The sequence below is a fragment of the Myxine glutinosa genome, chromosome 9, assembly GCF_964187855.1.
Source record: "Myxine glutinosa chromosome 9, kmMyxGlut1.1, whole genome shotgun sequence".
Taxonomy (NCBI): Eukaryota; Metazoa; Chordata; class Myxini; order Myxiniformes; family Myxinidae; genus Myxine; species Myxine glutinosa.
The window spans coordinates 135,979,888-135,995,878 of record NC_136269.1 but is presented as its reverse complement, the minus strand read 5'-3'; the positions used below and the strand labels follow the sequence as shown (position 1 = coordinate 135,995,878).

Sequence of the window (15,991 nt, the reverse complement as noted above, 5' to 3'; positions counted from 1 at the left end):
AGTTAGGAGTGGAGGAATGGTTGATCAGAGTAGTGATGGCAATGTACAAAAGAGCGCGCACAGCTGTAACGACGAAGGACGGGAACAGTGGTGAGTTTGAGGTGAAGGTGGGAGTGCATCAGGGGTCGGTACTAAGTCCACTACTATTTGTAGCTGTGATGGAGGTGCTGGCTCAGAACGTAAAGGAGGGTTTACCGTGGAAGTTGTTGTATGCAGATGATCTGGTGTTGATTGCGGAAAGTATGGATGGACTGAAGGAAAAGATGAACACGTGGAAGGAATGTATGGATACAAAAGGCCTGAAGGTGAATATCGGAAAGACGAAGGTGATGGCAAGTGGTAAAGCATGTGGTGAGGTGGAAAGAACTGGGAAGTGGCCCTGTGCTGTGTGTAGGAAGGGTGTCAGAGTGAACTCCATTCAATGTACAATGTGCGCTGAATGGGTTCATCAAAAATGTAGTGGTCTGAGAGGGTCATTAACCAGTGTGGCAGCTACATTCAAATGTAAGGTGTGCACAGAGGGAGCTGCAGATGGAGGAAATGTTGAGTTGGATCTTGGAGACGGCGTGAAGCTGGAAGGTGTGAAAACATTTTGCTACCTCAGAGACATGCTGAATGGAGAAGGTGGATCAGACTCGGCAACGGTTGCTCGAGTGAGATGTGCATGGAAGAAGTTTCGGGAACTGAGTGGCGTGCTGATGATGAGGGGAGTGTCGTTGAAGCTGAAGGGAAAGGTGTATGCTGCATGTGTGAGAAGTGTTATGATTTATGGGAGCGAGACATGGGTAATGAACGTAGAGCAGCAACGAAGGTTGGAAAGGGTGGAAATGCGAATGGTTCGACGGATGTGCAGAGTATCGTTGAGAGAGAGGAAGACAAATGATGAATTGCGAAAGATGATGGGAATAGAGCCTGTGATTGATGCTGTGAAGAGGAACAGGTTGAGATGGTTTGGTCATGTGTTGAGGAAGGATGAAAGTGACTGGTTGAGAAGAGTGATGGAAATGAATGTAGAAGGAAGCAGAGGACGGGGAAGACCGAGAAAGACTTGGCTAAAGATGGTGGAAGAAGAAATGCGGGCAAGGGGGTTAACAAGGAGAGATGCAGAAAATAGGGCAAAATGGAGAAGATTGTCATGGGGACCGCAAGGCTAACCCCCGCTCTAGCAGGGAAAATGGCCTTTAAAATGCATGTTGTTGTTGTTGTTGTTGTTGTTGTTGTATGGTCTATGTTGTTTTTGGCCCTAACTCCCATTGGCAAAGAATCACGAAAACATTATCATATCCGGATCTGGATCTTCACCAAAGTCGAAGCAATTCTTCCCTGCCACACACCTGACCTGTTCACCAAGTTTCAGCCGAATCTATCCATAACTTTTTGAGATATCGTGGTATATATAGTTTTTAGCCTATCACTCAATGGTGAAAATCCAGATCTGATCCAGATCCAGATGTTGATCTTCACCAAAATCAAATTAATCATACTGTGTCACATGCCCAACCTGCTCACAAAATTTTATCCAAATTTGTCCATAACTTTTTCAGATATCTTGCTTACAGACAAACAAACAAGACAAGAAAGACGTCGTGCAGAGTACTGTCATGGAAGTGATTTCGGACTCAAGACTCCAATGATCGGAAACAGGTTTTACAAAAGATCACAACTTTATTAACTGCTAGTTCACTTGTTTCAAATACTAATGACTACCGTTAACTCAATGGACCAGATAACTCTTATCCGCATAGTCCCTCTTTCTCAGCCGATATTCCTCCGCAACGCCGTACTCGTTTATCCCATCGGGCAGGACTTCTGATGGTAAGTGATCCTGACTCATAGTTTGCTCTGGTTTATATGGGCCTCGTCGCGCTAATCCCTTCTCCGCAAATGCCCCGAGGTCATGCATGCTCGCCCCCCTGCTGGGGAGTTCCTTCACCCTCTTTGCATCCCGATGTCCCAAGTCAATAGTGAAGGCTTGGGAATGTGTGTTAGCCCGGGGCCGTGCTAAAGCTACACAACAGGACTCCCAGCTTCGACAGGGCGAGATGCATTCCTGACATTCTTACGACCACCTGCTCGTACCTTGGTTCGTTACTAGTTCCAACCAATGAGTTACACTGAGTTACACTTCCACAATTCCCTCATCTTTTTTGTTTTTGTTTATATTAACCATTAATCTAAACATCAATATAAGTAAACAATCAATCACTACAAGTAAACATCAATACTAGTACTCAATCAATCACTACAAGTAAACATCAATACAAGTACTCAATCACTACAAGTAAATATCAATACAAGTATTCAAACCACAACTTTGGTAATTAAATTCCCTTAGGCATACACCGTCATCCTGCAAGAATCACAAAACATTTCGTTGGTCATTGACTCCTTCCATATTGTTCAATCTATTGCATTTGCATCACAAATATCTTTTCAAAACAACACTTCACCATCTTCATGTTTTTAAGCATCTGCAACATCTGGCAAAAACGTTTGCCTCCAAACAAATGTTGATTCTTTGTTTGAAAGGAAGGGCTGATCACTTGTGTTTGAATTCAGGTATGAAACATTTTCTCCTAATGTCTTCATAAACACCTGCACTACTTCGTGTAGGATTTCGCTGTTGTGGTAATGGTGCGGAGTCATAGACTGACCCTGCTCTCCATGTAGGATTCTTGCCACTCTTGCTGTGAACCATAATGATTCCTGAACAAGGCCTTCGCCCAGTTGTAGTCGACTTGCCTCCTCCCTCATTATGAGTGGGCAGCAAGTGTTGGTGTAATGTTGATTGGCCAGCAAGATGTGGAACAGGGATGCCGGATGCATCCACAATGATGTTGGGACCATGGTGTTCAGGTCATTCATGGTCCATACCAGGAGCAACCAGCAGAATCGTGCACAGCTGTTGTGACAAGGGCACAGCCGTTTTTTGCAGCTACATGCTGGTTCCCCGGACGTTGGTGAAGTAATAACATATGTCCCCGCATTTCACAGAGGTTGCAGGTAAAATGTCGTTGTCCTGCAACTTCTGATGTGATGAATGTTCGAAGCCTTCGAACAAGAGTAAGTGATCGCCTTTCTTTCATATGTTGCAGTGTGATCCAGGCAAATGGTCACATAAATTTCCTTGGTGAAGGTAAGCATCCATCTCCAAGTTACACGGGAGAATGTCTTCATCATTCTTTGAGAAAGAGGGTGTATGCCACGATTAACTTCATTTTTTAGCCACAAATTTTCTTTCTCGAACGTCTTCCCAATTCCGTTAGCACCCCCTTCAAATGTGATCTCGTCTTATCCTTATGCTCAGTCACATCTGAATCTGCTTTCCACACACACTGAATCAGATAGGGTACATCTTACCATGAAATCAGCATAATTATGTATATCTTCCGACAGTTTCACATTCAACAATTTGTTGTTTTCCCTTACAACATTCAAAAAGTTATATTCATTTATATGCGTCACACAAGTAATATTCAATCAGGTATGTATTTTACTACTAAACTAAGAATAGCATCCACAATTGCTTTCAGGTTAATATAGTTCAAAATTAACTCGTGCAGGTATTTTAGCACTACTCTAAGAAAATAAATTGTATATGATTACAATCACAAACAGGAATATCTAATTCCCACCAAAAATTTTCCCAAACCAACAAATGAAGCATAATGTATTATTACCATAATTCCTCCCCACTTTTCCTTTTCATTCTTTTTTTTTTTTTTCTTTTTTTTTTTTTACTAACAGTGTGTCACTTGTGGTGATATGAGTTCACTGATCTTGTAATTGACACAACACAAAACATTTCGTTATGTCATTATCTTAATTCTACTGTATTCATTTGCAACATCACTTGATTTAATCTTTTAATCTCAGTATTTATGTCGCCATAAAAGTCTTCCTCTTGTGGTTCCACATTTCGTTCCTCATTTGTCACTTCATGCGTTATCATCGTGTTGTTGGTTACCTTATTCAAACACACCGTCACTAAGGCTTTCAAGCAAGCCACCACTAAAACAATTGCCAATATAACTACTAAACCCACAAACAAGTCTGCTACTCCTTGTATATATTCATACCTATGACATAATTATATGTCGACGACATTCAACATTATATACCAAACTAACAAGCTTCCTAAAAGGTAAATAAAGAAAATCCCTTAATATGTAACATAAATCAGATTATTTGTCTTACCCTGATCCCCCTATCTCCTGGGGTCGAACTAAATCCCCTAATCATGAGTGTAGTTGTGATACATTATCCCTCATGTTGTGCTAATATCAGTAGATAATGGTATGTCATGTCGGCAAATAAATGTCACTATCTTCCCTAATTCAAGTAGGAATATTAAATGTTGAAAATGTAATGTTTATCAATGCAAGGGGTGTTAAAATGTAATTCAAATGAATGTAAATCACGATTATCATTTATCCGCCACTGAATGTTCTGCTGGGCTGCTAGGTGCAGCCTCATTTTCTGTGGGATCGTCCATCTTAGCCCCATGTGCTTGCTTGCAATGAGAGGCATTAATGCAACTTTCTATTTTGGGTCCATATTTGTTCCTATTCTTATCAATCTCCTATGGTTTATCAATTTGTTCCAAAATACCGCAACCAAAGGTTTTAACCAAAGTTCTGCCAAACTATTTCCAATGTGAACAAAAAATGCCAGTGAAACAATGATTCGAAGTGAAACAAAAAATGCCAGTGAAACAATGATTCGAAGAATTAACTTCAAGGGGTCAATAAATTTATTCTATAACCAGATCTAATTTTCCCATCCAATAGTTTGCCTTGCCACATGTCATATTATAACACTTTAATAAACCTTCGAAAAATGTTTCCCATCTCAACAAATTTCCTTTTTACAAATAGCCATGTGTAACTTACGTATTTAACTACAATTTCCTCTCAATTTGTTTGGCCTAACTGGCCGCAAAAGTGGCTGCCAGCATGCAGTACCGTTTTTTATCTACCAAGGAAGTGCTCGTCCACACAAGACCTCTACCAAAATGTTGTTTGTAAAAACAAATCTGGGATTTCCGATTACATGGATGCACTCTCAGGACATTTTCAGGCTGCTGTTAACAATCCACTATGATAAATTAATTCCTTTACCCGCAATCAAATAATTAGTACAAATTGAGGATATTATCCCTCTGACATTCATTTATAGATTCATTATGTTGGATCTAATATATATATATATTTTTTTTCCAATAATTTCGCACTGCTGTAAGGAAGAACAATAGCTCTCATAAGTCTTAGTAATATCGTACTTAATTTACCCAGCATCGAAGAATTTATTTACTATCCATTCTCATCTGTTAACCAGTGACTTTGTTTGAACTCCAGAACTCAAAACTCACAATAGTTCAAACCAGCAAAATTTCCTTTACTATTTTCCCATATCATCTATGCCTAAAACACATCCATACATACAGCCCAATTTATATTCTGATAAAATTCAAGTTTATATATATATAAAATCCGTGAGCAGAGTACTCTGGGAAGTCAGTGTAAGACCTCTCCAAAATTTGGCTAATTTTGTACTCCCACATTTTTTATGAAGCTCATATCCATAAATAGCTTTGATTCTCATATAAATTCTATCACAATGGAATCCCAAGATTACTTCCAATTTTTACTATTAATGAATAGCTGCTCATAACTCAGCAAATCAAATCTTTATTCTCCATCTCCCTTGACAAAAGTGATAATTTTCATAATCAAATTATATTTCTATTTTTATTTTACGAATTCTCTCGATATGCGATCCCATCCCCATGGAACTATCTATTTTCAGACAAGGCACACACACTGTCGGTGTCAACAATCTTGTAAGATTGATACACAAAAACAAAAACACTGACACACAAAATACCCACACACACATGCATTATGCGTATTTGTTTGCGTTGGAACCCTTATTTACAGATCCGGATGGGTGTCAACTTTATTTCAATTTCTCAAAATTTGTCCTTTTTTTTTTTTTTTTTTTTTTTTTTGAAGCTTAATCGCAGATAAATCTTTCACCTTTCAATAAAATATTTGTACCAACCAAATCTGCGAGCATGGGGCGCAGAGAAAATACACAAAAAAACAATAACCCTGCAGTAACAACTTCAACTTAGGTTGAGGTTGAGGGTTCACACAAACGCTTTGCTCCTCGCAAAGCATCCGCCAATGGGAACTAAAGGGAGGGGGAAGGAGCGGGAGCAAGAGACAGGTAGCCGGAATGGACATGAGGGACAATGAGGGACAGTGAGGGAGTGTCGGTATGCAATTTTCATCCAATCGCCATCTTTCATAATATTTCTGGACCGGCATGAGATGGCGTTGTCTGTCATTAATTTATACGTTGATCAAACGAGTTTTAGACATGGTGGGAAAACTGAAAAAAATTTATTTATTTATTTATTTAAAACGGGTGTACACGATTGTACACGTGTACAGACCTTACCGAACCGGCAAACAAATCGCCTCATGGTGCACTTCATGAGCCAATTTGCCTGCAGGCCAGAGTAAGGCTCTTAACACCCAGCGTATAACGTACGCATCCTCGCAAACACACGAATAATAGAATCATTTAAAACGTTCCATCCGTGACTTTTTACCTCGGACAGTCGTGACAAAAATACGTTTACACTCCTTTTCCGATTGGGTAATGACAAATGACATTATCACAGACAAATCAAGCCCCACACCACCTCCTCCACCATGTATGTACATTGTACAAGAACTAAACGCAGGTTCGTAGATCATATTTTGGACAAGAATAACAAAGAATAACTCTTACCTTCTCAGATGTTGTGTCCAAGGCCAACTCCATTCATGGCTTACCAACTTCCTGTACTCTCGTAGACAATATGTGTCTTTCAACGGAATCCTTCTCAGACTGGTGAATTGTCCCATCTGGGTCGCCAAATTGTCGTGGAAGTGATTTCGGACTCAAGACTCCAATGATCGGAAACAGGTTTTACAAAAGATCACAACTTTATTAACTGCTAGTTCACTTGTTTCAAATACTAATGACTACCGTTAACTCAATGGACCAGATAACTCTTATCCGCATAGTCCCTCTTTCTCAGCCGATATTCCTCCGCAACGCCGTACTCGTTCATCCCATCGGGCAGGACTTCTGATGGCAAGTGATCCTGACTCATAGTTTGCTCTGGTTTATATGGGCCTCGTCGCGCTAATCCCTTCTCCGCAAATGCCCCGAGGTCATGCATGCTCGCCCCCCTGCTGGGGAGTTCCTTCACCCTCTTTGCATCCCGATGTCCCAAGTCAATAGTGAAGACTTGGGAATGTGTGTTAGCCCGGGGCCGTGCTAAAGCTACACAACAGGACTCCCAGCTTCGACAGGGCGAGATGCATTCCTGACATTCTTACGACCACCTGCTCGTACCTTGGTTCGTTACTAGTTCCAACCAATGAGTTACACTGAGTTACACTTGATACTGGCAAAATCCACCCCTCCCCAAAAAATGTTGCCATGGATACATCAAATTGCCCATTTCATTAAGATTTAAAATGACGATCTTAATCAAAGCTTGGTTCAATAGGACAATAGGACATCAAATGATGATTTTTCAGATGAAAATTGATTATTATAGAACTTTGACCCTGAGTTGACGTTTTGACCTCAAAAATAGTTGGTTTCCCAATTTAGTGACTCAATATGCAAATGATGTTAAACTTTGAAGTCAATCGGATGAAAAATGACAATTTTAGAAATTTGACCTTAAGATGACCTTTGACCTCAAAATGAATAGGCTTCCTCCTTATGACCAACTCTACCATTTGGTGAAGCTTTATGAAGATCGGTTTAAAATTGTGACCTGTAGGTGATTGACAGACAGACAGAATAACGCACAAGACCAACCAATATACAAACAGGGGTGAAAACATAACCTCTGTCCACCTTTGGTGGTCGAGATAGCCATGTATGTGTGGCAGAATGATGACGGCAAGGGGATGACACGGAGTCAAGAAGATGGATACAACTGCAAACCCTCAATCACAAAGTGGGAGGAAAAAAAACTTGGAAAGAGGTGGTTTTGGAGGAGTAGGGGAGTGTGGTGTTCACAGGGGTAGAAACGATCATTGTTGTGGATGGGGGATGAGCTGAGATGGTGATGACCAGCTGACTTGAAGTCGTGGACGGAAGAATGACATTGAGGAGACTCAGGAAGTTGGTTCCACAGATGGGAAAAGGAGGAACGAATGAGTGGAGGTGAGCAGTAGTTATGGATTTTTGGAGTTTCCCCAGAAGGGGTTTACTGTCTGACCGCATGCGCCCTGCAGTCACGTGAGGAATGCTAGGTGGAGGTGGGATGTCATAGGCAGAGAGTTTGGAGAGTAAGGCAGGATACCAGACTGTACCGAAAGCTCGGGATATGTCCAGAGAGACGGCCTTGATCTCATATATGACATTGCGGATCTCCATCCATTGTTGAGAGTAGAAGTAGCATGTCCAAGGTGGAGTGACCTGATCTGAATCCAAACTGATGGCTTGAGGTCAGTCCATTGGAGAAGAGGAAGGATTTCATAACTAGGATGATTGTTGTATGATGACGTGGTACAGATCCTCCACCTTGGACGACTTCCATCCATGTCCTTGCTAATGATTAAAAGTAATCTGATAGGCCTGTAGTTAAGTGGATCAGTTTTTTTCACCATCTATCTATAATTCCAGTAATCTCTGTGTGTATGTGTGTGTGTTTGTCTGTGACCGCTGTTTCTCGACAACCACGGGTCCGATATACTTGAAACTTGCCAGGTATATTGCTGGGGACCCGAGGATGTGCCTTTTCAAGGTTTGAAATTAATCGGACAAGTGGTTCCCAACGTATGGTCACCGTACTCGCAAGCCGTTCGCTTTGGCTTTGCGAATGGACCAAACCATTTCATGTAAATAGAGGGGGGGGGGGGGGGGGGGGTTCTACCGTACACGCAAGCCGTTCGCTTTGGCTTTGCGAATGGACCAAACCATTTCATGTAAATAGAGGGGGGGGTTCTGTGGTCGTTACTGCCACGTGGTTTCAACGTTTTTTTTTGTTGTTGTTGTTTGCACGCATGTTTTTTTGCACCCACGTACGGGCACGCCCTAGTGTATATAATGCAGCGATGTTGGCAGATTTCCAAGCAGATGGAAGATGACCTGAGGTAAATGGCAGGATGAAAGGGGCAGAGAGAGGAAGTACAAGAGCAGTAGAGCAGATTTTTAGGACACTTGAGCTGATGCTGTCTGGTCCAGTAGCAGAGTCAGAGTCGAAGGTTGCCAGAGTCTTCTCCACCTTCTCAGGTGAAAAGGACGCAGATTCCAGGAGCTGTTGGGTATGACAGGGAAGGATGGGAACAGAAAGCGAGGGGCCGGGGACACAATATTTGGAAGCAAATACAGAATCGAGGTATTCGGCATTCTCACGAGTGGAGTTGGCTGTGGTGCCATTTAAAGAGAGGGAAGGGATGGAAGGGGAGCATACACTGAACACAAACTTTACAAGGCACCACCAAGTTTTAGAGGAGGGAGACCAGTTTGAAAATTCATTCTTGAGGTTGGCCAGATGTTTTCTGGCTCTCCTGTGGGTGGACGCACACTTGTTGCGAATTTTTTGGAATGCAGTGAGATTGCCTTCGGTCGGATTTGCCTTTCAGGAAGAGAACGCAAGTTGTTTCAAGGCAACTGCCTCACCACAGGATTCAGTGTACCATGGGCAGGAAGAAGGGTAGGATAAATTGAAGACGAGATGGGATGGATCTGTGCATAAGAGAGAACAGGTTTCTGTGGAAGAATTCCCAGGCTGAGCTAGCATCAGGGGCAGTAGATATAGGAGACCAATCCTGAAGAGTGATGACTTCTTGCAGTCCCTGCCAATCTGCTTGAGGGAAATGCCAGACTCGTCGGCATTGAGGAAGCTCTCACAGAGTAGCCAGGGAGATGTTGACTCTCACAAGCACGTGATGAGATGAACAGCAGGAGACATTAGCGGGGAAGGTGGTCATTACAAATTCTAAAAGGGAGGATTTGCCATTAGGAGAAATCCGGAATACATAAAAGTAAAGGTACTCTGTTCTTCAACAATTCCTTCCCCAAAATGTCCAAGTTCATTGATTTGAAACACAACATGACTGCACAAAATCCCAGGTAGTTTTCATCAATGGTCTTTTGGGAATGTAAAATTTGATGTGGGTACAGTGAAGTGGAGGGATATGGTACATGGATAGTGGAGGAGAGGGAAATGGTAAATGTGTATGAAAGTGGAAGGTAAATGGAAAAAAGACCGATTTAATATCTAGGTTTTGGTGTGATTGATGGCAATTTATCAGATAACATCTCAACGCTTACCTGCGACTTCCATTCGCTGTAATGTTCCGCACCCTTGTAGATGCCACAAATGTGAGTGGAGAGATAAAACCAGCCGATGAAGCTGGCAGCAGTTTTGATTCCTTCGACAATGGAGCTTTTGAAATCGGAGGCAGCATCTCTACAAGTGGGGGTCCCAGGGAGACGAGCCTGCTGGTGTCACCGCTCGTTGTCGCTGGAATAGTCATAGGCCTTGTCCTGGTCCTTTCTTGCATCACCATCATAGCTGGAAGCCTGAAAAAGGATAGCCGCATGCGTGGCTCTCAGCTTGGCATGATGCCTGCTCAAGGTGAGTTTTGTTGCTTGCATCCTTGATCCATGCAATATTCTCAATGGCAGTCCGTAATCCTAAATTTCAAAATCATGTGCATGTGTCTTATGTGAAATGACATGGATGAAGGATGAGAAAGTTACTTTGAATGTGACTGGAAAGATGATAAAGTTACTTCTGCCCTTTTCACCATATTTTGCCCTCGGTCATCTTCCAACTGCTTGGAAATCCACCAACATCACAGCATCCCCTCAACTACAGACCTCAGCTTGCATGGAATCCATCACCGCAGTTGATATGAAATCCTTCCTTTTCTCCAACAACCTCATCTCAGATCACCAATTTGGTTTCAGACCAGGTCACTACCTTGGACATGCTCCTTCTACTCTCCCAAAAATAGATGGAGGCCCTCAATGTCAGATATGTGATCAGGGCTGTCTCTCTGGACACATCTCAAGCTTTTGATACAGTCTGCCATCCTGCCGTATTCTCCGAACTCTCTGCCAATGGCATCCAAGGCCAACTCCATTCATGGCTTACCAACTTCCTGTACTCTCGTAGACAATATGTGTCTTTCAACGGAATCCTTTCATCTCCTCTCCCTGTCAAGACAGGAGTTGCCCAAGGAAGGGTTCTGGACCCATTCCTATTGCTAATCGTCATCGATGATCTCTCTGACTCTCTGGAAAATCCCCTTTATCGATTTGCTGATGACTTCACCCTCTGCCGTGACATCCTTCATCCTTAAGATAGGCAGACTGGAGCCTCTTCCCTCTCTTCAAACCTTGATAGAATCACAACCTGGTCAAATACTTGGAATGGGTCTTTCAATCCTGACAAAAGTCACGCTCTCACTATCTCTCTCCGAAAGGACCGTCTAACAAACCCTCCCATCTCCTTTCTTAACAACCCTCATGAAGAGGTTCTGTCACTCAAACCTTTGTTCTCACCATCAGCAATGATCTTTTTTGGGTAAACCACATTTCTATGTTGGTCTCCAAAGCCAGTCACTCTGTCGCGCAGTCTTTCCTTGGCCCACCTGAACTCCTATCCACCTTTCATCTGCAGCTTGATGGAGTACCGCTCTCCCCTCTGGGTTGGCTCCCCTGCCTCACACGCTCAGCTTGATTTGGTTTCAGACCAGGTCACTACCTTGGACATGCTCCTTCTACTCTCCCAAAAATGGCATCTTCTACTCTGCTTGCATCCTCACCGCCGGAGGTGGACGCAGGTTGTGTTTTCACCCCTGTTTGTCCGTCTGTTTGTGAGTAGGATATCTCAAAAACGTTTTTGACTGATTCAGACAAAATTTGGTGGACAGGTTGGGTGAATCGATGAATCGATTCGATTTTGGTGAAGATTTGGATCCTTCGAGTTTTGAAGTGATTCTTCAACATTGAGAGATGGAGCCACAAATGATATGCAGCAGGTTATTTCAAAAACTTGTGGACGGAGTATGATAAGACAAGGTGGATGAGTTGATTTGGTGACGAGGACAAGGAAATTCGATTTTGGTTCAGTTCCGGATCCAGATTCGGCCTATCGCTGGGATACAACATGCCACGTATATAGTGTTCAGCCTGGATGTATGCGCTTCACCGAGTGCTGTTCTAGTTTTGTTGTTGTTATCAGTTTATAAGCTGACACGATTCAATTGGAAAGTTGACGCCATTTTGTATTACACCTCCACCTCAGGCAGAGACAGCCTATCATTGAGTGGCTCCCTTGGGGAGTTGAGCCTATCAAGGACAGAGTGCTTGGCAGGCCTCGAGCCAGAGTTGTGCAATCACTCCATCTCACTGTCCCTTTGTATGTCGCATGTGCCTCTCAACTTCCTGGATGGTCCACCCAGGTAAGCTGCTACATTAGAATCTCCATTAGGTTGGTTTCGGGGTTCAATGGGTGAAGACTTTGAGTTGGAGGGCAACTGGTGGTCGTGTTGCGCAAACCAATGACGTTTACAAAATTTCTAGAGACAGGAGGTCATTGCAGGCCGTAGTTCCCTCCAAGATGTCACCCTCATTTTTTAGCGATTTTCAGGATGCGATCGAGTAGTGTCCGTATGTAAGTCAGTTAATCAGTCAGTGAGTGAGTCCGTAAGCATTTCAGTCATTATCGTTTGAAGCAAACACACAATTTTGATGAAATTTGGTCCCAAGCTTCATATCTGATGCCTAACGAGAGTATACTGACCACATCAAACTCTGCGCTCATTAAGAGGGATTATGAGGGGTGGGGGGGGGGTGTGCTTGCCCCCCAAAATAGGTATGTGCTCTCTTCTCTGAAGCTACACACACGATTTTGATGAAACTTTACCACAAGCTTCATATCTGATGTCTAACAAAGCTTTATTGACTGCATTAAAATGTGCACTCATGACGGGGAACTACGGGGGTGTGTTTGACCCCCCCCCACCCCCAAAAACAAAATAGGTATTTGCTCTTTTCTCCGAAACGACACACACGCAATTTCGATGGAACTTGCCCACAACCTTCATCACCCGTGATGTACCAATGTTTGTTCATGGAATAAAAAAAATCAAGGTCCAAGGTGGTCTGTGTGGGGTTTGACCCCACCCAAAATAGGAATTTGCTTTCCAATCATCGGTGTCATCGGCACAGCCATGCATCATCGGCACATCTGCACATCATCTGTACAGCCGCGCATCATTGGCACAGCTGCACATCATCGGCACAGCATCGCATCATCGGCACATCTGCACATCATCTGTACAGCCGCGCATCATTGGCACAGCCGCGCATCATCGGCACAGCAGCACAGCATCGGCACATCTGCACAATATCAGTACAGTAGCGCATCATTGGCACAGCCGCGCATCATTGGCACAGCTGCGCATCGTCGGCACAGTAGCGCATCATCGGCACATCTGCACAATATCAGTACAGTAGCGCATCATTGGCACAGCCACGCATCATCGGCACAGTAGCACAGCATCGGCACATCTGCACAATATCAGTACAGTAGCGCATCATTGGCACAGCCACGCATCATCGGCACAGTAGCACAGCATCGGCACATCTGCACAATATCAGTACAGTAGCGCATCATTGGCACAGCCGCGCATCATTGGCACAGCTGCGCATCATCGGCACAGCAGAGCATCATTGGCACAGTAGCTCATCATCGACACAGCTGCACATCATCGGCACAGCAGCGCATCATCGGCACAGTAGCGCATCATCGACACAGCAAAGCATCATCGGCACAGCAGCGCATCATCAGCACAGCCGCACATCATCGGCACAGCCGCACATCGGCACAGCAGATCATATACACAGCAGATCATCATCCACACAGCCGCACATCATCGGCACAGCTGCACATCATCGGCACAGCAGCTCATCATCGGCACAGCAGAGCATCATCGGCACAGCAGCGCATCATCGGCACATCTGCACATCATCGGCACAGCTGTACATCGGTACAGCTGCACATCATTGGCATAGCCGCGCATCATCGGCAAAGTAGCGCATAATCGGCACAGCCACGCATCATCGGCACAGTAGCGCATCATCGACACAGCAGAGCATCATCCACACAGCCGCACATCATTGGCACAGCCGCACATCATCGGCACAGCAGTGCATCATCGGCACAGCAGTGCATCATCGACACAGCAGAGCATCGTCCACACAGCCGCGCATCATTGGCACAGTGCATCATCGGCACAGTAGCACATCATCGACACAGCAGAGCATCATTCACACAGCCGCACATCATCGGCACAGCCGCACATCATCGGCACATCAGCGCATCATCGACACAGCAGAGCATCATCCACACAGCCGCACATCGGCACATCAGCGCATCATCGACACAGCAGAGCATCATACACACAGCCGCACATCATCGGCACTGCCACGCATCATCGGAACATCAGCGCATCATCGACACAGCAGAGCATCATACACACAGCCGCACATCATCGGCACTGCCACGCATCATCGGAACATCAGCGCATCATCGGCTCAGCCGCACATCATTGGTTCAGCCATGCATCATTGGCACAGCAGAGCATCATCGGCACAGTAGCGCATCATCGGCACAGCCACACATCATCGGCACAGCCGCACATCATCGGCACAGCAGCGCATCATCGACACAGCAGAGCATCATCCACACAGCCGCACATCGGCACATCAGCGCATCATCGACACAGCAGAGCATCATACACACAGCCGCACATCATCGGCACTGCCACGCATCATCGGAACATCAGCGCATCATCGGCTCAGCCGCACATCATTGGTTCAGCCATGCATCATTGGCACAGCAGAGCATCATCGGCACAGTAGCGCATCATCGGCACAGCCACACATCATCGGCACAGCTGCGCACCATCGGCTCAGCTGTGTAACATCGGCACAGCTGCGCATCATTGGCACAGTCGTGGTGTAAGTATTGGACTTGAACAGGACGACAATATGGATCTTGCATCACAAATGAGCCCTCAAGATGGTGTTGGCACTTGTCCTGCGAGGTCCGGGGAGTGTGTTTGCAGTACTCTGGGCATGTTGAAACTGCTGGGGTCGATGGGTCGTGCGAATATATCGGTGCTGAGACCTGAGTTGGAGTCCTCATCCTGGAACATCCACTTCTTGTATATCACTTGTTCATCCAGTGCTTGATAAAGTCTTCTGATATACACAGTTCCTCTCCCTCATGCTAAAAGAGCCTTACAATATGGTGAATGGAAGAGCCTGCTCGAACCTGTGCAATGATGTGATTCCTATCATTTTCTGATAGATGGACCATTGTAATTGATTGTGACCCCACATGTAGCGCAAAGCGGGGTAAGCAGTTGGATCGCTCTGTCTGCGTGTCTGTCAGTCTATGAACGAGGAAGTTCAATTGAATTTGATATTTTGAACACTGTAGAAAATGAATCGGCTTATTTGCACTTCCACAAACCTGCAGTTTAGCAGCAATTTGGCAAATTTTGTCTTGACCAATCAAATTTGCCGCTTGTGCTCTCAGTGCAGGGAAATATCAAGATTCAGACAAAATGTCAGCATCCAGCGATGCAACGCCTGAGCTAACTTCGTCTAAAAGATCTGTTTGATTAAGTGCAATTTTTTCTCAAAGATGGTTCCGCAATCGTCAGTTTCTCCGAGAAGAGTTGGCATGTGTTTCAGCTCTGGACTGTTCCCTTTAACCCATCGACTTCATCTGGTTGCCATCGCGTCTGTTTTTTGAAGTTCACGAACAATTAATATACAGACTTGGCATTTAATATGGATTTTTTTTTTTCTTGACTTGGGTTTACTTTCTTAACTCAGTATATCAATCTGGTGAGTTTCTTTTACACTTTGGTGATTTATTTGT

General features: G+C 44.2%; 1 protein-coding gene across 1 annotated transcript in view; it reads left to right on the top strand.

Moving 5' to 3' along the window:
• The window catches only part of BEAN1 (brain expressed associated with NEDD4 1), a 77,453-nt gene that overhangs the window by 43,894 nt on the left and 17,568 nt on the right, over positions 1–15,991 (top strand). The window contains exons 5-6 of the mRNA XM_078784977.1: positions 10,397–10,663; positions 12,341–12,497. Of these exons, the coding sequence (XP_078641103.1) occupies positions 10,397–10,663; positions 12,341–12,497 (424 nt within the window). The remainder of the gene's footprint in view (positions 1–10,396; positions 10,664–12,340; positions 12,498–15,991) is intronic.